The sequence below is a fragment of the Armigeres subalbatus genome, chromosome 3 (assembly GCF_024139115.2).
Source record: "Armigeres subalbatus isolate Guangzhou_Male chromosome 3, GZ_Asu_2, whole genome shotgun sequence".
In the NCBI taxonomy this organism is placed as follows: Eukaryota; Metazoa; Arthropoda; class Insecta; order Diptera; family Culicidae; genus Armigeres; species Armigeres subalbatus.
This window is the reverse complement of record NC_085141.1, coordinates 274,906,803-274,933,244: the sequence shown is the minus strand read 5'-3', so window position 1 is coordinate 274,933,244 and position 26,442 is coordinate 274,906,803. Positions and strand designations below refer to the sequence as shown.

At 41.0% G+C, this 26,442-nt stretch overlaps 1 protein-coding gene across 4 annotated transcripts in view; it reads left to right on the top strand.

The window, feature by feature from the left end:
• The window catches only part of LOC134224524 (uncharacterized), a 209,528-nt gene extending 185,932 nt beyond the window's left edge, over positions 1–23,596 (top strand). For 2 of the 4 annotated variants that reach the window (XM_062703900.1, XM_062703898.1), the window contains exon 2: positions 22,855–23,596. In XM_062703900.1, the coding sequence (XP_062559884.1) occupies positions 22,860–23,561 (702 nt within the window). In that variant the 5' untranslated portion in view covers positions 22,855–22,859 and the 3' untranslated portion in view covers positions 23,562–23,596. Of the gene's footprint in view, positions 1–1,070; positions 1,152–20,994; positions 21,231–22,854 lie in introns of those variants that run through there. The other 2 variants (XM_062703899.1, XR_009982967.1) reach the window with 2 other exon arrangements.
• Positions 23,597–26,442: the final 2,846 nt, after the last annotated feature.

Genomic DNA, 26,442 nt, shown 5'->3' with positions numbered 1-26,442 from the left:
TGACGGCTTTTGCAAGTTTTGTTCTATTATTGTCAGAGGTTTTTTATGACTGATTATTCTCAAATTTTGCCTAAACATTCTTTGTATATCAATCAATATTGTGGCCAAATTTCATAAAATTTGGTCGAAAAAACCCCCCTGACAATAACAGAACAAAACCTGTGAAAGCCGTCTTTTCCCCTATCATCAATCCTACGAGGCAAATTATCTTTCAAATGAGAAAAAACGCAAAGCTCAATGCGATTTGCAGGAGTTCCGAATTGCATTTGACTTAAATCGGGCTATTTTATCAAATTTATTAAAATTTAAACGTTAATATCATTTCGAATAATTTGCAACATGTGTTGGAATACACAGCAATCACCGTATGTCAGATTTAATTACAATTCTTTAATACAACTGGACATATACAATATTATTAGAATCTTATACATAGGGTTTCTTACCCCATTTCCGGCCAAGCATGTGTACGACTGCATTATTTAATTGATATTAATAACAGGAAGCACCTTTTCCTGAATATTGTGGTCTGTGTAATACTACAATGGGGTTCACTTCTGCTTAAAAATAGCTATTCTTGCTTAAAACGTTTGCAAAAGCTTTTATTTGATTTAAATTAACGAGGTGTAGCGCGTATTCCAGTCACAGCGATTGCTTTTCCGACATACTTCAATGCAATAATTTTTATTTGGTTGAGAAGATATATTCACTCATCCAAATTCCATCCAAATACTTAAAAACAATATTATTTTCACCTTTTGAAATCGAGAGAACGATAAATATGTAACATGATAGCGTCATGACCTAAACAGTGAGGACGATGGAGGTCCTTCGTAGCTTAGTAGGGAAAGCACCTGTCTAGCCTCTAGCGTACGTGGAAGTACGAAGGAAGTGGCTACCCTCCAATTGCACAAATCGAGTTTCAGACATAGTAATTAATTTCCACTCCGAGTGGCTTATACCCGAAATATAGACAATTAACTTTGATTGTACTGATCATCATCTTGTTAAGGTGACTCGGGTAGGCACTACACACCGTGTTATTTTTCCTACCTTTTGTCTCTTTCTAGCATTGTCACCTCGTAGTTTTGGAGCGGCGTATTTCGGTTTTCAGTTATTCAATGTAACTGTTAATGTATCAGCATGTAGATTATGAGTAAGCACGCGTTGGTGATACTTTTTCAAAATCATATTTGTTGTAGAGAAAAAAAATAAAACATTCAATGATGAAAATGATGACGATTTGATGATTGTTTGTGCTTCCAGTGTCACCTTAACCTTTCTAGTGCATTGGGGTCTATTTCGACCCAAGCACACCCAAAACAACGCTGTAACTTTGTAACGCAACGAGATAAAAATCTGACTTCCTAATTTTCGGAAACTAAGAAAATCAGCTTTCAGCGACATCCAGGAGAGGCACTACAAAAAAAAGTGACACATTGTGCATTGTGGTCCATTTGGACCCAATATTTCATCACGATCACAAAAATTCAAATTTTAAACGATTATCGATCTTTAGGCAACAAACGAAAGCTGTAGGTTCCTTTAACAAAGCCCATGGGGTGATTCTTCCAAATTAACCACTCTAGTCCCCAAATTAACCACTCTAGTCCTTTAAACCTGTACCAAAGAGGTACTGTTTAAGCTTCTCAATTTGTCTCCTAATTTTAGAATTTCGTGTTATGAAACATAAAATTGCTTGCAAATATGTGCTCTGATGATCCCAACTGTAATTGCTATCTTGTATACGCCGTTTCTGGGCAAATTTATCCCTCGAGCGGTCATCGAAAAGCCCTCTGGAAGACCCGGAACATCCGTAAAAGTTGCCAATTCTCAAAGTTAAACCCAGAGCTTTGCGATTTTTTCTTAACCATTATTCTGGCAAATTGTGGATGCAATCAACAGTAAATGTCTTTTGTGACATGCCCCAGAAATGGTTCTCTGGAAGATCCGGAACATCCATAAAATGGACAGTTTCAAAAGTTCATCCCAGAGCTTCGCGATTTTTTCGTAGCAATCCATCCTGGCGAATGGTGGGTGAAATCAGTAGTTTTCTGTGACCTCCAAATATCCCAGAAACGGTCCTTCCGAATATCTGGAACTTCCGTAAAAATTGCCAATTCCTAAAGGTTGTCCTAGAGCTTCGCGATTTTTTCGTAATAATCAATCCTGGCGAATCATGAATGCCATTAATTATGAAAATCGCTGTGACCTCCTAATGCTTCAGAAACGGTCCTCCCGAAGATCCGGAACATCCTTAAAATGGCCAATTCCAAAAGTTCATTTCAGAGCTTCGCGATTGTTTCCTGGCGAATTATGGATGCAATCAATAGTGAACATCTTTTGTAACCTCCAAGTGCCACAAAAACGGTCCTCTTGAAGATCCGGAACATCCGTAAAATGGCCAATTCCGAAAAAAATATCCCAGAGCTTCGCGATTTTTCGTAGCAATCTATCCTGGCGAATTGTGGGTGCAATCAATAGTGAAAGTTTTCTGTGCCCCTTTTTTCCAACTGCCCCCGAAATGGCTCTCTGGAAGAATCCGGCACATCCGTAAAAGAGGCCAATGTCAAATATTCATCCCAGAACTTCGCGATTTTTTCAGAACCATCTATTCTGGCGAATTGTGGATGCGATCAATAAAAAAAAAAGTCTTCGGTGGCCTCCAGGTTTCCCAGAAACAATCTTCCGAAAGATCCGGAACATCAGTAAGAGTGGCCAGTTCCAAAAGTTCATCCAAAATTTCACGATTTTCTCGTAACCATCCATTCTGACAAACTGTGGGTGCAATCATTAACGAAAGTCTTCTGTAATCTACAAATGTCCCAGAAACGCTCCTTCGGAAGATCCGGAACATCCGTAAAATTGGCCAATTCCAAAACTTCATCACAGAGCTTTGCGATTGTTTCATAATAATCTATCCTGGCGAATTATGGATGCAATCAATAGTAAATGCCTTCTGTGACCTCCAAATGCCACAAAAACGGTCCTCAGGAGGATCCGGAACATCCGTAAAACGGCCAATTTCAAAAGTTCATCCCAGAGCTTCGCGTTTCTTTGGTAACCATCCATTCTGACAAATTGTGGGTGCAATCAATAGTGAAAGTCTTCTGTGATCCCCAAATGCCACGGTCCTTCGGTAGATCTGGAATATCAGTAAAATGGCCAATTCAAAAAAATCATCCCAGAGCTTCGTGATTTTTAGTAGCAATCCATCCTGACAATCTGTTGGTGCAATCAATAGTAAAAGTCTTCTGTGACGACCCCCAAATGCTCTCGAAATGGCTCTCCGGAAGATCTGGAACATCCGTAAAATGGTCAATTTCAAAAGTTTATCTCGAGCATCGTGGTTTTTTGCTACCACCTTACCCTGGGGAATTGTGTATGCATTCAATATGGAAGTCTTCTGTGACACCTTAATGCACCCGTAATGGTAGTCCGGAAGATCCGAAACATCTGTGAAAGTGGCCAATTCCAAAGAGAATTCACTGAGAAATTCTCGGAGGAACTTTTGGAAGAATTCCGTTCCGTTAGAACTTCTGGAGGGATTTCTTGTGGAACTTGCGGAAGAACTTTCGAAAGAGTTCCCGGAGCAACTTCTGGAAGAATACTCGGAGAAATGCCTTTAGGAACTTCCCGAGGAATTAATTGATGAACTTCTGGAGGAAATTGCGAAGGAACTTCCGGACGAATTCTCGGAGAAACTTCGGAGAAATTTAAAGAGGAACGCCGTCACGCCGCTGTCGCTGGCTAATAATGATGTAATACGCTAACTTTGGAATTGGCCACTTTTATGGATACTCCGGATTTTACGAGAGACTTTTTATTATTGATAAGAAAATTATTTTGAGCTTTTAGGGGAATGTTTTTACTTGTCATAAGACGAGTTTGTACAATTCCATTTAATTCCACTAATTGATTGTACCATTGACAGATACGTATTTCGACCTCAACAGTAAGGCCGTCTTCAGTGTCTCGTACTTGACTCGACTTTTATTATTGCCATTGCATACCGCGGCCTGCTTTTCAAATTAGTATTCTATTAGCATTTCCTCAGTTATTAATTGCAAGCTTTTCTATGCCCGCCATTGCATGAGTATGTATTATGTGTGGCAAGTACAAGGATACACTATGCCCAAGGTCTCGAGAAAGTTTCCAACCCGAAAACATCCTAGACCGGACCCAGAATCGAACTCGCCATCTCCGGATTGGCAATCCTACGCCTTTGCTCGCAAGGCTACTGGAAACCCCAGCTGTGGGATGACCATTTTCACTGATATTCCTGATCTCCCGGAGGACCGTTTAGTGGACATTCAGACGTCACAGAAAATTCCCACTATTGATTGCACAATTACTTCGAAATAAAATGTGGAGCACTGGGATAACGCTCTGGAATTAATCATTTTAGCCGACGTCCCAAATTTCCCGAAGAACCTTTTTGATGTAATCATTGGCGATGAAAGAGGACTTTTGCTGTCGATTGCATTGTCGGATTGGAAATTGTCTCGACTTCCCTGGGCATAAAAGTATTATCGTGTTAGCCTCATGATATACGAATGCAAAAATGATAACTTGGCTTAGAAGCTAAGCTGCGAGGCGGCTCTGTCCCAGTGTGGGGATGTAATGCCAATAAGAAGAAGAAGAAGGTCACAGAGGACTTTCACTATTGACTCCACATATAACTCACCGTTACCGTGAATGTTAACGAAATTGGGTAGCTCTGGGATCAAATTTTAAGATTAACCTGTTTTACGGATGTTTCGGGTTTCATCTAAGGTCATCTAAGAAGACTTAAATAATTTATTGCGCACACAATTCGGCCGTATGGATGGTTACGACTAGAATAGCAATGCTCTGGAATATTTTTTTGGAATCGGCCACTTTTATGGATGTTCCGGATCGTTTCGAAAGCTTCGAGAGAAGACTTTCACATTTGATTGCATAGACATTTCGCCGGTATGATTTTTTATGAAGAAATCGCGAAGCTCTGGGATGTATTTTTTATATTGGCCACTTTTACGTATGCTCCGGATCTTTTGGTAGGATTGTTTTGGAAGACTTTCACTATTGATTGCATCCATAATTCGTCAGGATGGATGATAACGAAATAATGCGAATCTATGGGATGAACTTTTGGATTTGGTCAATTTTACGAGGGTTCTGGACCTTCGGAGGACCTTTCTGGGGCAATTGGAGGTCAAAGAAGTCTTTCATTATTGGTTGCACATCTGGGGGTCACCGAAGGCTTTCACTATTGATTGCACCCACAATTGGCCAGAATGAATGCTTACCAAAAAAAATCGCGAAGCTCTGGGATGGACATTCGAAATTGACCATTTTACGGATGTTCCGGATCTTCCAGAGGGCTTTCCGATGACCGCTAATGGATTAAAATTGCCATGAAATGGCGCATACAAGTTAGCAAATACAGTTGGAATCATCAGAGCATATATTTGCAAGTAATTTTATGTTTGATAGAACGTCATTGATTTTGATCTTGATCTTGATGATAATCTTTAATTTTTGATTATTATTACTTACTAAATTTTTGACCACACTCTTGTTTGGAAACGAAACATAATTTATGTGAGCTGCTTTGTCGCTCAAAACTAAGATTTTTTTTATTTTTTGTCTAGCTTTTTTACCATACTTTCTTTTATTAGACGATCCCCACCAGTGCGTAAATAAAGCCAAAATAGCAGCCTCTATCATGACGCGAACTCGCACCGGTCGTTGGTAAACGGGTTTGGGAAATGTAAACGCAACCTTCGGTGAATAGCGAGTTGGCAAATTTGGCGACCCGCTCCAACCGTTGCCAAATCATCACACGGAAATATAGAGTAACGCATAAATAAAAAATGTGCCGCCTTCTGAAAAATTGTTCGGTTATTCATCATCAAAACCTATCAAAACCATGTGCATATGAAAGAACCTAATAGGTTGATATCTCGGAATCTGGAATTTTTAGAATATTGGTGTCTTCTACAAAGTTGTTCGGGTGGTCAAAACCATCATGACGAAAACAAGTTTAATTTGAAATACAACCGCTTGGCGGCGCTAGTGAATTGGAAATAACCTGATAGGTCAGGTATCTCAAAATATGTAATTTTTAGAATATTGCCGCCTTCTACAAAGTTGTTCGGGTGGTCAAAACCATTATGACCAACGCAGGTTTAGATTAAGATATAACCGCTTGGTGGCGCTAGTGTATAAGAAATAACCTGCTAGGTTAGATATTTCGAAAACTGAAATTTTTGGAATATTGCCGTATTCCACAAAGTTGTTCGGGTGGTGAAAACCGTCATGATGCAAGCAAGTTTAGTTTTAAGCACAATCGCTTAGTGGCGCTAGTGTATAAGAAATAAACTAATAGGTTAAATATATCAAAATCTGGAATTTTCAGAATATTGCCGTATTCTACAAAGTTACTTGCCATAAGACGAGTTCGTACAATTCCATTTAATTCCACCACTTGATTGTACCTTTGACAGATACTTATTTCGACTTCTACAGTAAGGCCATCTTCAGTGTCTCGTACTTGACTCGATTCGACTCAACTCGAGCGCCAACGAGTACATATTGCGGTTTCAAACTAAACTTCTAGTTTTGACTACCCTTTTAAATCTTACATAATAACCAACCTAACAGATAATTCGGATAACTTTGTAGAAGATGGCCACTTTCTAACTCTAACGGATTTAGAAATATTTAACCTAACAGGTAATTCCAAACTAAACTAGTCTCCATGAGTAATTCTCGCTGAAACCGGGCCACTATTTGCACGAGGTTCTTAAAAATGCCTAAATTTATATTCTTTCGAAAGCTTTCGGCGAGTATATTAAGGATCCGAGTTAAATTCATCAGAAATATGAACCCCTCTTTAGTTATACACGAAATCATTTTTATAGACCCCTCGATTTTTGTCAATTCTTGACTCATCAAAACTGTCATAACTCCAACATTTCTCAACCGATCATAGAGATCAGTATATCATTGGAAAGAGGAAGAGTGTATCTTCAATTTGCAATAATAAAAATAAAAGCAGCCATATTGAATTTGGCCGCCATCTTGGATTTCTTTTTAAAACCCATTTTTCCGCCAAGTTCGCAACCACCAATTTTGAATTTTAATACATCGATGGAAAGCTTAGCTTATATTGTGCATTCTGTCCGAAAATCTCAGGTGTATATTTTTTCTATCAAAAGTTATGTACGATTTACCAATACAAAAATTCTTGAATTATTTAATACATTAACTTGAATACGGCTCCGTTATGCTCAAAACTTTTGAGCCCTTCAAATAAAATACTGTTGTAGATATGCTTTTGATTTTTGAAACATATTTTGCTTAGAATAATGTATAAAATCAAGGAACTGACGTCGTATTACCATATTAACCATAAAAATAATATTCGTTGGTCAGATGGCCCTTCAAAAAATAATTTGGGAAATCATACATAACTTTTGATAGAAAAAACATACACCTGAGATTTTCAGACAGAATGCACAATATAAGTTAAACTTTCCATCAATGTATTAATATTTAAAATTGGTGGTTGCGAACTTTGCGGAAAAATGGTTTTTAAAAAGAAATCCAAGATGGCGGCCAAATTCAATATGGCTGCTTGAATTTTTATTATTGCAATTTGAGGATACACTCTTCCTCTTTCCAACCATATGCTGATCTCTATGATCGGTTAGGAAATGTTGGAGTTATGACAGTTTTGATGAGACAAAAATTGACAAAAATCGAGGGGTCCATAAAAATGATTTCGTGTATAACTAACGGGGGATTCATATTTCTGATGAATTCAACTCGGATCCTTAATATCAAGACAAAATTTTCAAAACGACTTATCTGCTTTTGTAAACAAAGATTCAAACGATGATTTGACGAATCTGATAGCTCTTCCACGCAAACCAACACCACCAATAGGTAGGTGAAGGTTTCCGCTACCTGTTGATGGTGTTGGATTGCGTGGGAGAGCTATCAGATTCGCCAAATCGTCGTTTGAATCTTTGTTTACAAAAGCAGATAAGTCGTTTTGAACATTTTATCTTGATATACTCGCCGAAAGCTTTCGAAAGAATGTAAATTTAGGCATTTTTAAGAACCTCCTGCAAATAGTGGCCCGGTTTCAGCGAGAATTACTCCCATCATAAATGTTATGGCTACTCGAACAACTTTGTAGAAGACAAAATCTTTCTAAGTCTTATAGATCTCGAGATATCCACCTCACTAAATTATTGCATATAAGCTAGTGCCACCTACACGTAAAAAAAAATAACCTTATATGTTATGGCAAAAAACCATTCGAAAATACTTATACTCTTCATTATGTCACCTAATGAATGATCCCATATCAAAAAGCTAATAACATTTATAAGTTAATGAAAAGTATAAGTTTCGGAATGTATGCACCCAAAAAAATCTGCACGTTGTTTCCACCTGAAAAAGTACGTAGATTTTTTCCACCTGAAATTCACGTAACTTTTACCTGATTTTTTGATGGAATTATCATTCTACGTGAAAATCAGGTAGATTCTACCTGAGTTTTGGATAGAATTCACCGGACACGTAAGTTTCACCTGAATTTTCTGAAGCATTTGTAGCTACGTGTGCACGTAAAATGTACCTGAAAAATCAGGTGAAAACAACGTTTAGATTATTTGGAGTGTGTGACTAATGCGATGTATAAGTTTTTTCTTATACATGTCATTAAGCGCCTGCTTTGGCAAAAAAGTATTAGAAATCTTAATAATAAACAACATTAAATTTTTTTACGTGTAGCAGATGTGTGTCTAGCTAATCTGATAATCACAAAATGCATTACGCACATACTTAAATTCCAAAAGATTTGAAAATAAATAATATTTTTTTCCTTTTTTTATTTATTTCCGTGTTTGCCTCAATAGCAACCGAATATTCACCACCGGTGCGAAGCATGATTGCACTTCAACAACCTTGATAGAAACAACCGGTGCGAGAACAAGTGCATAAATAAAATATGAACGCATTTCGTTCCTATAGTAGACACTCATTTGGATACACATCGGTGGGGATCGTCTTAAAATACAAATAAGTCACGATTGCGTGAGGACGCGTGATTTTTTTTTGTCGAGCTTATAGGAAACTCCAATCTTTCCAGCGGTGACAATTTTGTTCCTTGGACGGGTTTGAAACCAAATCAAAAATTTTATTTTGTAAAAAAAAACTAGCAAATAATATCATGATTATTGATCACCTGAAAACGATTTCAGACCGAATCATGCTTGGAAACCTTTTACATACCCTTATTGATTTTCATCTTAAAAATCACTAAAAACCAAGAAAAACACAAAAAACGTTAATATTTTTTATACGATTAACACGCCGAATACCGTGATCAGAAAATCATGGGAACTAAATTTTCAAACAGCTGGATCTCAGCCGTCTTTTGACCGATTTTCACAATTCTTTTACGGATGTCTTACCCATCTTATCTTGTTTCATCATATTGGTGAGTTATGTTTCTAGGGATGCTCATGTTTTCTCTAGAGAGTCGTGAGTAAGGATGGTTTTTCCAAAATATGGTAAAATTTACTTTACATGACTTATTTCAGTGTGAACAACATTTACAGGTTCCAAAAATGTTTTATAACACTATTCTAGCATTGACTATACTATGTGTGAACAATATGTTTCTTCTGGACATCCCTAGCGACGATCTCTATAACTGATGAAAGATGATATGCAAATTTTGCAGAAGAAAACTACGAAAACCCGTGCCTATGTAAACCCGTCATGTCCATGCCAGTTCGTAGAGGCCATATGTACGATATTTCGCTCAGTTTTGCGTAAACCAGATGTTCTCGGTTCACCAAACTGTTTTGGAGTTTGGATCAATTGGTCTACCAGGTCAACTGCTCTCAATAGCTATCCGAAATCGACCAGTCATGCCCATACAAGTCCGTAGAGCCCATGCGTATGATTTGCAGCTCAGCTATACCCAACCAGATGTTATAGGCTCTACAATCTGTTCTGGTGTTTGGATTATTTGGTCTACCAGGTCAACTGCGGTGGATAACTATCCAAAATCGACCAGTCATGTCCATACAAGTCCGTAGAGCCTTCGCGTATGATATGCGACTCAGTTATATACTAACCAGATGTTTTATGTTTTCAAACTGTTCTGGAGTTTGTATCAATTGGTCTACCAAGTCAACTACGCTCGATAGCAATCCGAAATTGACCAGTCATGTGCATACAAGTTCGTAGAGCCCACGTGTATGATTTGCAGCTCAGATATACCCAAACCATATGCTCTTGGCTCTCCAAACTGTTCTGGAGTTTGGATTATTTGGTCTACCAAGTCAGCTGCGCGCAACAACTAGCTCAAATCAATAAGTCAAGTCCATACAAAACCGAAAATTCCACGCGTAAGATTTGAAACTTAGATATACGCACACCAGATGTTCCAGATGTTCATGTCCAATTGGTCTACCAGGTCAACTGCACTCGATAGCTATCTGAGATCAACCAGTCATGGCCATACAAGTCCGTAGAGCCCATGCGTTCGATATTTCACTCAGTTTTTCTCAAACCAGATATTCTCGGTTCTCGAAACTATTGTGGACTTGACTTTGAATCAATTGGTCTACCAGGTCAACTGCGCTCGATGCAAATCTGACAGCAACCAATCATATTCATACAAATTCTGGAAGCATAAGTGTATGATTTGAAACTCAGTAATATTCGAACCAAATGTTCTAGGTTTTTCAACTGTTCTGAAGTTTGGATCAATTGGTCACAAGTTCACAAGTTCACAAGTTTTTCCGAGAATTCTTCTCGAAGTTCCTGCGGAATTTCCTCCTGGAATTTCTCTGGAAATTCGTCCGGAAGTTCCTCTAGGAGTTCATCCGAAAGTCCCTCCGGGAATAACTCCAGAAAGTCCACCAGGAATTCCTCCGGAAATTCTTCCAAGAATTCTTCCGGAAGTTACTCCAGGAGACAGATGAATTTCAACTGTAAATTTTGTAGATCAATTTTCGGAGTGGCTTGCAGTCGTGAATAATGGCGTTGACAATTTTCATTTCATCACCGACGTTTCGATCCGGGGATGGGATCTTCTTCACGGATCGATGGCAGTCAATATGTTAATAGCCGTTATATTCATACGGAGTTTTGTCACTTGATAAGTGGAAATTGTTTCTGGTAGCGGGCTTGGTAGTCATATGGCTACTGCTTCTGCCTCATACACAGGAGATCGTGGGTTCAATCCCAGGTCCGTTCCATTCTCCTACTTTGTATCTTTCTCTTTATTTCTCATTTTCTAGCAATCGCTAGAACTGGAAATGGACTTCCATAACGTTTCCATTACTATTCCTTGACCTTCAACTTGAGTATTCTAATAGTAATCTGCTAGAATTGGAAATGAACTATAGAGCTCGTTTCCTACATCCAATTAGAAATCCTATCTATCACATTGGCAGCTCGTTAACCAAGACGGACCTCTGCCTCTCCAACCTTACCCAGAAATTCCAACAAATTCCGCATGAACTCGTGGCAAGTGCAGAGGTATATTCGGCTTGCAGTGGGCGAGTGATTGCATCATCATTTCCTCCCCCTTCCCTACATTGACTTGCATTCTGACGTGGCAGGCGCCAGTATGACCTAACAAATGAGATCACCAGTACTTGTACATTGAAGATGTGTGCTAGTCCCAAGCAAACATCTGTTGGTTCCCTGTGCAAGAACAGCTGATCTGGTCATAATGGAGTAGCAACTACGAGCAGTCAATCAAGCTCAAGCTCAAGCTTGATAAGTGGAAATTGTTTCTGGCCTCATTGGACAAAATATAGCTCACTTCGAACACTTTTCGACACTAATTTTGTCACACACTATAGAGGGTCTTTTGTAGCCAGAAGATGGGTGATTACATCCCATCCCCGGATCGAAATAAAGTTGTCAACGCTATTATTGACGGCTGAAAGCCACTCCGAAAACTGAATTACTCTACCTCCGGAAGTTCCTCCAGGAAGTCGTCCGGAAGTTCCTCCAGGAATTCATCCGGAAGTTCTTCCAGGAATTCCTCCGGAAGTTCTTCCAGGAATTCCTCCGGAAGTTCCTCCAGGAATTTCTCCGGAAGTTCCTCCAGGAATTCCTTCGGAAGTTCCTCCAGCAATTCCTCCGGAAGTTCCTCCAGGAATTCCTCCAGAAGTTTCTCCAGGATTTCATCCGTTAATTCCTCCAGGAATTCCTCTGGAAGTTCCTTCAGTAAGTCGTCCGTAAATTTCTCCTGAATTCCTCCGGAAGTTCTCTGGAAGTTCCTACAGTAATTTCTCCGAAATTTTTTTCTGGAATTATTACTAAACTTCTCCTTTTCTTGCGAGTTTCTTGCGGAATTTATTCGGAATTTTTTTTAGTAATTCTGCAGAAAAATTCTACAGAATTGACCTAGACGAGCTCGGTGGTCTAGTGGCTACCGCTTCTGCCTTATAAGCAGGAGGTCGTGGGTTCAGTTCCAGGCTCGACACTTTCCTACTTTGTATTTTCTATCTTAGTTCTTTCTGTGTTTCACGTTATACCAAAACGATTCCTACTGTTATAACCTTCTACACAATCCCAAAACCTCCCGTGGCATCTATGAAAGGTCGTAGAGTTCTCTGCATCTTTCTGAAGTAGGTGTCCAACAAATCATCCTTCCCTTTCCTCAGCATTCGCAAGGACGTGGCCAGGACAGATCTCGACTATTAGAGAGTACATTGCTTCCATCTAAGAGTTAGTGATTAGTCCCAAATGAATAGCTGTGGTAACGGATGAAAGTGATGCTACTCTCATACAATAATCGGCTTGTACCATCTACGAATTTGTGCGAACTGCTAAATGCTAATCGCAAAGTGACGCCCCCCTCGGAATTGACCCTGAAATTCCTTCTGAATTCCCTCGTTATGATCTGGTTAATCTGGTAGAAAAATTTATTCAAACTTTCGAACAGTATGGAGAACGTAGAACATATGTTTTGGGTATATCTGAGCTGCAAATCACACGCGTGGGCATTACGGACTTCTATGGATATGACAGTCGATTTCAGATAGCTATCAAGCGTAGTTGACCTAGTAGACCAATTGATCCAAACTCCAGAACACATTGGAGATCCTAGAGTTGCAAATCATATTCGTGGGCTCAAAATACTTGTATGGACGCGACTGGTCAATTTCGGATAGCTATCGAGTGCAGTTGACTTTTTTTTTTTTTCTCGTTTGTCGGGTGAAGATCACTGCGTCCAGATTTTAGGACTATTGTGATATACCCTTTTGCTGTGAAATACGCAAGTTATCTCAGTAACATGTTTGTCACTGAGATACCTTGGTATCGACTGAACTCAAGACCATCTATTATTGATGAATAGAGATCCTGAGTTACAGTATGTGACTCCCCCATTCTGGCGAGACTAGCTTTATGAAGCCAACCACGTCCTTGGGGATAAGATCCATATGTCAGCAGGCCCTAAAAGGGCTTGCTGAGAACTTTGAACCTACGTTGGGTGAGTGCACTGCAATAGCAGAGGATGTGTTCTGATGTTTCTCTCTCCTCGTCACAGAAGCGGCAATTTGAGGTTTGGATTGCTCCGATCTTTTGTAGATGGTATCTGCAGGGGCAGTGTCCAGTTATTAGACCGGTGTAGATGTTAAGATCCCTTTTGTTGAGACCTAATAGTTGTTGGGTTTTCTTGGGGTTAATCGTTACGAGCCTTTTGGATTGGCTCTTATGGGGAAGTGCATTCCAGTTTGATGTGATTTGACTGACCATATATTTGTTCAGTTCCATTTTTACAGAGCAGTCTGAGATCCCGCAGAAGGGCTCAGGGCCAATGAACCTTTCATTAGATCCATTCCTGGCTAGCTCATCAGCAATCTCGTTTCCCTCTAGACCCGTATGTCCTGGGATCCAATATAGGTAGACTCGATTGCGTATGGATAAGTTTTTCAAAGCCAGAATGCATTCCCACACTAGCTTTGAGTTACAAGTGTAGTTATTAAGCGACTTAAGTGCCGCTTGGCTGTCAGAGAAAATACATATTTTTGCAAATCTATACTTTCTCCTCAGGCATAATAACACGCATTCTAATATTGCATATATTTCCGCCTGAAATACTGTGGGCCACTGTCCTAAGTGGACAGAAATTTTTGTTGTAGGGCCATAGATTCCGGATCCTGTCAGATTATTCATTTTCGAACCATCTGTGAAGAAATTTATAGAGCCTGTTGGAACGCTGGGTCCACCTCCTTCCCACTCCTGGCGGGAAGGAATGAACACATCGTAAGGTAAGTCATAATTGACTACCGTTTCCATCCAGTCACTACAAATTCCTATTGCGGGATTTATGGCAAATTCATTTAATATGCTGAGGTGACCCGTAAGGTCTCCCGACAGCAGTGTTTTGTTCTCTTTAACCTTAGAGCACTTTTTTCCGCTTCCAGCTTTATGAATTGATCTAACCGGGGCAGGTGAAGCATTGCGTCTAGGGCCAAAGTGGGTGTACTACGAACTGCACCAGTGATGGCTATGCAAGCGGTGCGTTGGATTTTGTTGAGCTTAGCCCTTGCAGCAGCCTCATTAGTTTTAGGCCACCAGACAAGGGAAGCGTAAGTTGTCCTGGGACGGACAATGGTTTTATATATCCACATGATCATACTTGGTTTTAGGCCCCATCTTTTACCAAGGGTTTTTGAACAAACCCAAAGTGTATCGAAACCTTTCTGCACAACTGATTGGAGATGAGAGTTCCAATTAAGCTTTGCGTCGAGTATGACACCTAGATATTTTACTTCACTTGAATAAACTAATTGTGTTTGATTCAAGAAAAGGGGTTTCAGTTGTACCTTTCTCCGTTTGGTGAAAGGGATAATGGAAGTTTTTGTAGGATTTATGCCTAGTTGATACTTTTGACACCAGGAAAAAGTGTGATTTAGGGCAGATTGCATTCTTTCCACGATAACACTTTCGAATTTGCCTCGTACAATAATGACAACGTCATCAGCATATCCAACCACTTCGAAGCCTCTTCTCTCTAAGCTGTCTAGAAGCTCATCCACCACCAGTGACCACAACAAAGGAGAAAGCACTCCGCCTTGCGGACAACCCCTTGTTGCTTTAACAGTGATGTATGAACCGCTAAGCTCAGAGGAGATTTTCCGATTAGCTAGCATAGCATGTACCCAGGTAACAATGCATGGGTCGAATTTTCTCCTCAACATTGCTGACCCTATAGACGAATAAGAAGCGTTATCGAATGCGCCCTCAATATCAAGAAATGCTACAAGAGCAATTTCTTTTGCATTAAGTGTTTTTCGATTTTTTGAACTACCGTATGTAGTGCCGAGATCGTAGATTTTCCACTTTGATAAGCGAATTGGTTTTTTGACAAAGGCATTGCTTTCATAAATTTGTGATTTATGTACTCGCATAGTACCTTTTCCATAATTTTGAACATTACAGAGGATAAACTTATCGGCCTGAATGCTTTGGGGTTGGTTTTATCTCTCTTGCCTGCCTTCGGAATGAAGACAGCCCGGATTTGACGCCAATCGTTAGGTATGTGCCCCAAAATCAGACTCGCCTTAAAAATCTCAACCAAGGGTGGAACCAGTGTTTTCTCCTCTTTTTGGATCAACGCTGGGAATATTCCATCCATGCCAGGAGACTTAAATGGCTCGAAAGATCTCACAGCCCTCTCAACCCTGGCCCGAGTGAAAGCTTCCTTTGCAACCTTTATTGGGTCTTTTTAAGATCCAGAAACCCATGATTGGATCTCTTGTGGATCTGAGACAGCAATTCCAGTGCCTTGGTCGCCGATGCTCGACTCAGGGATTGAATCAGGGAAGTGGATCTTTAACAATTCGCTCAGTGTATCGCTAGGCTCTACAGTGAGCGAACCATCCGTCTTTCAGGCTACCCACACCATTGGAGTGGTCTTTTGAAAGAGTTTTTGGAGTCTGGCCACTACGGGTGTATTCTCTATGCTTTCACACATTAGAATCCACGATTTCCGTTTGGCTGACCTTATTTCTTTGTTGTAGTTCGTCAGGGCCTTTCTGTATAGGCTCCAATCGCCGGTTCGCTTAGCACGGTTGAACTCCCTACGCGCAGTTTTCCTAAGCTTCTCAAGAGTTTTATTCCACCATGGAACGTCTCTACTCGAACTAGTTAATTTAGTTGGACAGCTCTCTTGGTAGGCGTTAAGGGATTTGGTTTTAATGGATTTGGACGCATCTTCCAATTGTGTTATGGACTTGATGTGACTTTCTATGATGTACTCTTCGGATCGTAGGATAGCTGAGTAGGATTCCCAATCAGTTTTCTTAGGATCTTTAAACGTTTTTTCCATCGTTAGACCCCCTTCCCATTCGAAGATGATGTGTTTATGGTCTGACATTGATATTTCTTCAGAAACATGCCAGTTTTTTATTTTACCAGAGATAGACCGACTACATAGAGTCAAGTCCAAAACTTCCTGACGAATGGAGTTTTCAAACGTGGGCTTGTCACCAACATTACAAATGTCAATGTTCTTGGAAGAGAGAAACTGTAACAGGTAATCACCTCTGGTGTTTATATTGGTACTTCCCCATACGGTGTGATGTGCATTTGCGTCGCACCCTATGACGAAGGGGATGTTGTGTCGGTGGCTGTAGGCTACGAGCGCAGCTATTTCTGGAGGAGGGATTTCGTCCACGTCACCTGGGAAGTATGCCGAGACCACCAAGATCTCTCTACTCCCTCTGGCGGAAGGTACCTCCATCCTGACCGCCATGATGTCCCTTTTATGAATTCTGAAATTGGAAAGTATTTACAGTTGTTATGTAATAAAATAGCCGCTCTAGGAGAAAGCTGGCTGTCATCATATACCAACTTACATGAGTGTTGTGGAATACCTTGTATTCTGGATTTATTGACCCATGGCTCTTGAATGAGGGCCACGGTTAAATTCTCTTTGGTGAACCTCCGATAGAGCACACCCGTGGCGCTCTCAGCATGGTGGAGGTTCACTTGCAGAACTTTAGTCGCTATTTCCGGGGTTCCCGCTTTTTTCGGACGACGACTGTCCGGCTTTGGATGTTGCGGATCATCAGGATGTCGTTTGGTATTACAGTTTGGGTTTTCTCTCTTCCCTGTAGCAACCTGGCCCGCCAGTTTCGCCTCTGTGGTCAAACTGTCGCTTTTTGCACCCCCTTTGCCCTGTCTAGATACCTTTGGTTTGGTACCACTAGAGCAGGGGGCGCATGTAAGCTTCGAGCTTTTCCTTTAGAGGCGGACAGACTAGCCTTTATGGTGCTTTTGGGGTGAGATTTACTAACCTCGCCCGAACCGGAGGCTTCCTCAGATTTCTCTTGGGTCGGCCTTGCAGTTAGCCGAACCTCGCCCGAACAGGAGGCCTCCTCAGATTGCTCTTGGGTCGGCCTTCCAGTCGGATTGGCGGTAGCGGCAGTCGGTTGATCTGTAATCTTCCTTAGTTGGATTTCACCAAATCGGTAGTTGAACGTGTATTTGGACTTCTTCAACTTTTCCATCGACGCACCCTCTACTGTGAAGATCCATTCAACATGAATATCTTTCAGAATGGATCGTTTCACAATACGCCAATTAGTTGTTGTGATGTCATTTTGGCTTTCTATGAGAGCCTTTATTCGGTCGTCATCATAGCTGGAACTTTGTGGGAAGAATGCTCGGATCATGTCTGGACGTGGAATCGCCACTTCGTCCATTGCCATCAGCTCTGCACCTTCCCAGGGTTTCATGGATGGGGATATTCTCTTTAACCACTCAGCAGTCTCTTGATCCTTACAGATTAGAACCATGTAACCGGACTTGTAGATGAGGTTGTTGAATTTGGGTTTTATTGGCTCGTTTCGCTGTTGAACTACTCTGAGCAGGAGTGTTTCTTGTAGAAGGTCTAGCTGGGCTGTAGTAAGTTGGACGGTGGGAAAGTCTTTGGGTATTATCCCGACCTTCACGCTTTTGGCCATATCACTGTAGCTGATACCAGCTGTTTTCCTCATGGGTGGGTTTTGTTGTCCAGACACGTTTTTCTGAGGCGCGCGGTTTGAGGACTGTTGGGCGCGCTCTCTCGGATCCAGATGGTGCTTCACCCTTTTTTGTTTGGGGTCCTCTGTGGCGGATTTCTCTAGGTCGTTTCTCGAGCGTTTTGAGGAAGTGGGCTCGCTCTCCTTATTCAGGATTATGGACAAGGCCTCATTCCGGTCTTTTCCCTTCTCCCGGAGAGTTCTAAGCTGCTTCCTCTGCGAGCGTGTGAGTGTGGGGATTTTCTTTCTCGGAGCACCCTTGGCTTCCGTAGAACCCTTGTTATCTTCGGATCCTTTGCTACTTGCTAAAGATTTTTGGGGGTTGATGACGATCCTTATGCCATCATCTTCGTTATCTTCCATGTCCAGCAGGTTGGAGTCGTTCGATGAGGGGGGTTGTAGATCTGGATCAGCTTTGTCGAAACATGTGCTGCTCCGAGATATAGGCGTTGAGGGGCAGGATATTTCCATCTTCTCCTGCGAACTACTGTGTAGCTGGTCTTCGGTAAGGCCAAGCTGACTCAGAGTATTCTCCACTTCGCTCTCACACGACTGAGAGAGGCAGTCGTCACCTTGAGGGTTGTTTGTAGAATTTGTACTCATTTTTGGTCCCACGAGTAGCTAGGGAAATAAATGTCCGCTGCACCAGTGCCCCGCCGTAGTGCAGTAAGGGCTGCTTACTGGGGTGTTCGCCCTGGTGCACCCCAGGCTCCGTTCACGGTTGAGCATGTTTAGAACCCCTCAACCATTCAGCCCTCGGCACGGTCGCATGACACCTTGGCATTGGGGTTTATCCATTTTTGCTTTACACGATGGCCATGAATAACAGCCATCGCAACCTTCCTCCTTTACCAGGGCTTAGGACCTGTAGCTCAAGTTCTCAATAGTTTCACAATCTTTCGGACATGCAACTACGGAGAACCATCATTGCTAGCGGAGTTGACTTGATAGACCAATTTATCCAAACTCCAGAACAAAGAACCTTCTTCTTCTTCTTCTTCATTGGCATTACATCCCCCACTGGGACAGAGCCGCCTCGCAGCTTAGTGTTCAATTAGCACTTCCACAGTTATTAACTGCGAGGTTTCTAAGCCAAGTTACCATTTATGCATTCGTATATCATGAGGCTAACACGATGATACTTTTATGCCCAAGGAAGTCGAGACAATTTCCAATCCGAAAATTGTCTAGACCGGCACCGGGAATCGAACCCAGCCACCCACAGCATGGTCTTGCTTTGTAGCCGCGCGTCTTACCGCACGGCTAAGGAGGGCCCTAGAACCTAGAGAACCTAGAACATCTGGTTTAGGTATATTTGAACTGCAAATCATACGCGAGGGCTCTACGGGATTGTATGAATATGACTGGTAGATTTCGGATAGCTATCGAGCGCAGTTGACCTGGTAGACCAATTGATCCAAACTCCAGAACAGTTTGGAGAACCGAGAACATCTGGTTTAGGCAAAACTGAGTGAAATATTGTACATATGGCATCTACGAAGTGGCATGGACATGATGGGTTTTCATTGGCACGGGTTTTCGTAGTTTTCTTCTGCAAAATTTGCATATCATCTTTCATCAGTTATAGAGGTCGTTTTGGAGTCGCTAGGGATGTCCAGAAGAAACATATTTTTCACACATAGTATATTCAATGCTAGAATAGTGTTATAAAACATTTTTGGAACCTGTAAATGTTGTTCACACTGAAATATGTCATGTAAAGTAAATTTTACCATATTTTGGAAAAACCATCCCTACACACGCCCTTCTAGGGAAAAAATGAGCATCCCTAGAAACATAGCTCACCAGTATGGTGAAACTAGAACAGATGGGTAAGACATCCGTAAAAGAATTGTGAAAATCGGTAAAAAGACGGCTGAGAACCAGCTGTTTAAATATTTAGTTCCCATGATTTTCTGATCACGGTAGTCCGCGTTAGTAATTTTATCACGGTATTCGTAGTGTTAAACGAGCCTTGAAATTATGGTCATGTTTTGACAGCATTGCTTAAAAGTAAACAATTTTGTTTCAAAAATTAGTATTACTATTTGAGAGTTCAAAAACGAAAAATAATATGGCAATATCTAAAACTTTTGGCCAGGATTTGGGCTGAAATACTCAGTGCGATGGTCGCTTCAATATCTTCATGAGTGGAGGTTTGAATGTGGTTAATTTACCATTTATTTTCAAATTTATCATTCTAAAACATTCTTCTCAAAAGGAAATTTTAATCTATGTACTTTTTCTAATTTAAGTTTATTGCCCTCTACATATGGTGCAAAATCTGTAAAACTGTTTAAGGTTCAAGTAGTTTTTTTTTATTCCGCGGTGCCTTTGTCCAAAGGGGCTTATAAAAAAAACAGTATCTCTAAAACACCCACTACATGAAAGTATAGGTTTTCCTCTTTCGCAATGCATTTATAAAATGTTCTGTCGGGGGTCATTTTTCCATACATTTGGAGGAGGGGGTCAAATCGGCTATCATTCGAGATTTGTATGGATTTTGCACCAAAAACCCGGAAAAATAAAAATAAATTCTAGATCCTCCGATAGAACATTTTAGTTTACCCACAGTAACTGTATTTAAGCTCAGGTTATAAATATTACTTCGCTTCAACCCCCGGAAAACGATATCATAGAAATAAATAGCTAATAACCAGCTGAATCTGAAACCGAACTCCCATTGATATACGTAGGAATGCATTATTTAGCGTGTAGGAATTGGTTTAGCTAGAAATCAATTATTCAACTCCATTCCGAATGATACATCTACTCACTAACGCCATGGCAACCACCCACTAAAGGGAATATCAAATAAATAGTCAATTCTCCCGCCATCGTTTCTCACCAGCAGGATTGAACCATTGCTAACATTGAGGCAATAAACTCAATCTTTTCCGGCCTTCGGTCCGGGTATCATTTATCCTTTTTTTCGGTTTTTCGGCACTCGACCCTGTTCAACCCTTTTCCCTCACATCACACCGACGACATCGGCGACGAAGACGGTGAAAAAGACGATTGCTCGTAGCCAGAACCACACCATTTTATTGAGATGAAAATCATCGCAATTTTGCACGAACGTATCGGTGTATGAACTTTATCGCTTACCTGGATACTTCACCCCATTCAACCTGGATTCCTCACGAGTGGCAGCCGGGCAATGATGTAAGAAATAAATAAGGAAAACGCACTTAATTATTCACGCATAAGATATAGATCATGATCGCTTTGGATGGGCCTGAAGCGAACCCCTTATTTTTCCTAAACTCTTATTAGGAAACCCTTTCACATTGCCGCACCGCCAGGTAACCGAAAGCTATTTTGCAAATTGAATAACATCACCTATTATTCGACTGAGTTGCATTATATTGCCAATTGTCACCAGCGGGTTTTTTTCTTTTCCTGCAGAGATAACGATCTTGGATCGATTTCGTTATGCATCGAAGAATAATAAAAGCAAATTAATGCGTCAATGACGGTTGCACCATACTATTTCTGATTCAACCGATAAAATGGATTGGAACTGCTTGAAAATAGGATTTTGGACTTGAAAAAATATGTCCGTTTTTTACTACATGTTCATATTAAAAAAGTGACTAAAAATGTTAACACGTCCACATCGAAAGAGACCGATTCTCATACACGAAATTTAAGCTGTGGACTATGTGGACTGGTATCTGTTGCTAGGACGACACATCTCAATGTCACTTTGAAATGCTATAATACTCTCCACGGGAAAGGCTCAACCCAATATAACGGCAGCCCACATCAGACATACCTGGACAGATGGCCCTTCTAGTGTATATCATGATTCAAATCGTCCCAACATTATAAGGATATAATCCGCTTATAGTCTATTATGCACTCTGCCTTGGCAATCAGGAATTACCTTCGCCCATTAGGATAATTGCAGTAATAACTTACACGGGCAGAGAATTATAAGCTGCCCTATGGCATTTCTATGGCAACATCTAAGGAATCCACACCGTCAATTATCTAATAGATGTACCTTGACTGTTTTGTTGCTTTTGAATTTTAAAATATGAACACTATGGGTCATTTTCATGTGGTTCCATTTTTGATCCCATAGCTTTTACATACACTTTTTCAATCAATGAAAACAAAGTATAATACCATAAAATTAGAGCATACAAAATAGGTATATTTATGTAAGCGAAACAAATATTCACCTTCCTATAGTGAAACCGTCATCTGACTCAACAACGTGTTAATTTACCCACTCGTACAAGCTTCCGCTGGAAGTTCGCCGATTGATTTACTACACGCAGGTCTGTTTTTCCATTAGAGAAGTCTCCATAAATCACACAAGGAGCAAACAAATATACGAATGCCAAGGTCGGTTGACCTTACAGTATTTTTGTTTTGTCCAGCGAAGCGTGATAATGGGTCGTACCCATACCTGTAACAAGAATTGCCCACTCATGTGGTCAGCAGCACGATCTGCACTTGACACAAAACAGCTTTATCAGCATTGCCTTTTCTCTATTTTCCCATTATCGCTATGTCCCTGTCGTCTGACCCGAGTAGGGCATTCTGTGTCCATGTGGCATGGGTTCTTTGTAAGTTATATGCTGAACGAGGTACAAATACGTATATATATGGATTTCGTGTATTACAAACACACAATTCTCAAACTTTTTTTGCGGAAGTGTTTATGGTCTTCCATTCACTAAGTTCCATTTTCCCATGTACAAATTGTGCTTAATGTTCATAATTTATAACTGTAGTAGATATTTATCTTTTGTTTTGTTATCTCTGTGTATTTCAGGCATCATGATGAAATGGGTAGTAACACGTGGAAGACCTCAGACAGACGCTCACAGTGACAATTCAAACATGTCTTCGAACTACATTTGTAACAAAGAGAACTATTTCGGGAAATCCCTTGATCTAAGAACTTATAGTTTGATTAACTCAAGCAAAGATGTGAGTAACACAAACGCCGATAAATGCTCCCAACCACCGGATCCCAGATGCTCCTGCTTGCAAGATTTACCAGTGAATCAAAACTGCCAAACTCCACTGTCATCACTGAACCCAGTATTGAACAGAACCAAAAAGCTACGCACTCGTAGAGAACGAAACAAAGCACTCGTCAAACGTCTATCGGCGGCAGTCGATAACAATAACCTCTCGGATATCATCGCCCCGACCAGCTCTCGTCAACTATTGATAGACCCCACAAGAGACCTCCAAGTCATCTGCCGCAATGATCTCGCACAAGCCGCCATCCTACAAAGCATCCTCAACTCATCGCAGCAAAATTTCAACGAACGCGAAATCAAATCTCCCGAGGGAGCAAGTCCCCTGCTAGGTGGTGAATCGAATCTCTACCGACAGCGAGCCGTTCGCAGGAAACACTGCAAGCCTCTTCCACCGTCGAAGGTGGTCCATCATTCGGATTTGAACGACAGTGCCAATTGCTTATTCAACAGTTTTGTCTTCCGAGAACTGGCGCATGATGTGCTGATTTGAATGAATAAATAAATAGAAAAACCCACAAGGTTAAACTCGTTGTGATTGATTTCGTTCTGATTTCGAAGATTTGCTTCTGAATTCCTTGACAATTTATTTCAGAACACTTCGACGATTTGCTTCGAAATCCCTTGAATATTTAATTCGGAGTCTCTCGACGTTTTGTCTAGGAAATCATCAATGATTTGCTTCGGAATCCCTCTGACGATTTGCTTCGAAATCCTTCGACGAATTGCTTCGAAATCCTTCGATGATTTGCTTCGAAATCCTTCGATGATTTGCTTCAACATCCCTTGAGGATTCCCTCTGGAGGATTTTTTACGGAATCATTTGACGATTCGCTTCAGAATACATCGACGGTTTGCTTTGGAATTCCTCGAAAATTTAGGTCGGACTCCCTCGACGATTTTTACTTCGGAATCCCTAGACGAATTGCTTCAAAATCCTTCGACGATTTGCTTCGGAATCCCTCAACGATTTGCTTCAATATCCCTGTAGGATTCCCTTCGGAATCACTGGAGCCTTCTTTACGGAATCCCTGGAGGATTTATTCGGAGTCCCTCGACAATTTGCTTCGGGATCCCTCGACAGATTGCTTTGGAATCCTTCGACGATTTGCTTCTACATCCCTGGAACATTGCCTACGAAATCCTTGGAACATTCACGTTGGAATTCCTGGAGAATTTTCTACGGAGTCTTTGGAAAATTCCCGTCGGAATTCCTAGAATATTCCTTTCGGAATTCCTGGAAGAAGATTCTCATTGGAATCCCTGAAATATTTCCGTCGGATTCTCTGGAACATTCCCGTCGGTATTCCTGGAGGATGGAGGATATCTAGAAGATTCTCATTGGAATCTCTGGAACATTCCCGTCGGAATCGCTGGAATATTCTCGTTGAAATCCCTGGAACATTCCTGTTGGAGACCCTTTCAGAATCTTCGGTATGCTTGGTTTTGGACTGGATTCCTGGTGAAATATCTGGTGATTCCCCTCGGAATCCCTGAAACATTCCCGTCGGAATCAATAAAGGATTTCCATTGGAATACTTGGAATATGCCCGTCGGCATTGCATTATTTTCTTTCAATTTGAGATAGATAGAATATTTATGAAATATGCAAAAATATTCATTGCCCCAATGGGAACCTGACGGCGATCCATCACAAATTGTCCTTTGAATGGGCGGGACAAAGCCGTGCCACGGTGCTCCATTTACCGTTATTATGAAAAAAAAAAAATACCATTCAATCGGAAGCCGCCATTTGATTCCTATTATAATTCTACGCTTCCGGACAAATTTTCAAAAATAAACGTTGGTGAGATTTTCGAGTTATGCTGTTTTTAAGTTTTTCGACCACACCACCAAGTATTAAGCGCAAGCGGGCTTGGTAGTCATATGGCTACTGCTTCTGCCTCATACGCAGAAAATCGTGGGTTCAATCCCAGGTCCGTTCCATTTTCCTACTTTGTATCTTTCTCTATATTTCTCATGTTCTAGCAATCGCTAGAACTGGAAATGGACTTCCATACCGTTTCCATTACTATTCCTATACCTTCAACTTGAGTATTCTAACAGTAGTCTGCTAGAATTGGAAATGAACTATAGAGCTCGTTTCCTACATCCAATTAGAAATTCCATCAGTTGCTTTCCTCCTATCTATCACATTGGCAGCTCGTTAACCAAGACGGACCTCTGCCTCTCGAACCTAACCCAAAAATTCCAACAAATTCCGCATGAACTCGTGGCAAGTGCAGAGGTATATTCGGCTTGCAGTGGGCGAGTGATTGCATCATCATTTCCTCCCCCTTCCCAACATTGACTTGCATTCTGACGTGGCAGGCACCAGTATGACCTAACAAATGAGATCACCAGCAGGGTAGAAATATTTCACAGTCAATGCAGTGAAAAACATGGATCTCAGTATAATCTGCAGTCGCCTTCATCGCCGCCGTGGTGAGTGCGACTGGGTGCAGCCGAAAAATCATTCCCAACACCGACAGTTCAATTTTGCATTCAGCCACTCACAAGTCTTACCGTATGACTGTGAGTGGCCAATTTAAACGCGTGGTGATTTTTTTCAATTTGCTGGGTGAATGTGTACATTTTGCTGTGGTAAATTTCATCTTCGCGGCGCAGTGGGTGATGTGAGTTCTGTTGCTTACTTTTCTGCCTCTCCGGGAATGTGAGGTTGATTTCAAAGCAGGAAGAAAATAAAAAAAATGATATAAAAAAAAACCCCTTTCATCCAGTGCTGCCGAATATTTACAACCCTGATCACTAGTACTTGTACTTTGAAGATGTGTGCTAGTCCCAAGCAAACATCTGTTGGTTCCCGCTGCAAGAACAGCTGATCTGGTCATAATGGAGCAGCAACTACGAGCAGTCAATCAAACTCAAGCTCAAGCTCACACCACCAAGTATTAAGCGCAGTATTTTCCGCTCAACCTCTCCGAGAATACGATAGTCTGCATATTTCAACATCTATGCTTCATGGCCGTACAGGGCGACGACTGGACGAATAAACGATGTGTACAGAGCTAGTTTTGTTCGTGTCTGTAAGCTGCGAGACTTTAGCTGGCTACGCAAACCATATAAAATCCTACTTGCAGCCGCAACACGTCTTTCCACCTCACGGCTAACGTCATTATCACATGTAACGAGAGTTCCATGATATATGAATTCGTCTACAACCACAAATCGCATCCCATCCATTGTCACCTCGGGACCAACACCGTTTGAACTACCACGTTCTCTACCAGGTACTTAGTTTTGACAGAGTTTATGATCAGACCTATTCTTTCAGTCTCCCGTGTAAAAGGAACGAAAGCTTCTTCCACTGCTCTGACGATCTACACCAATGATGTTGATATTATCCGCAAAAT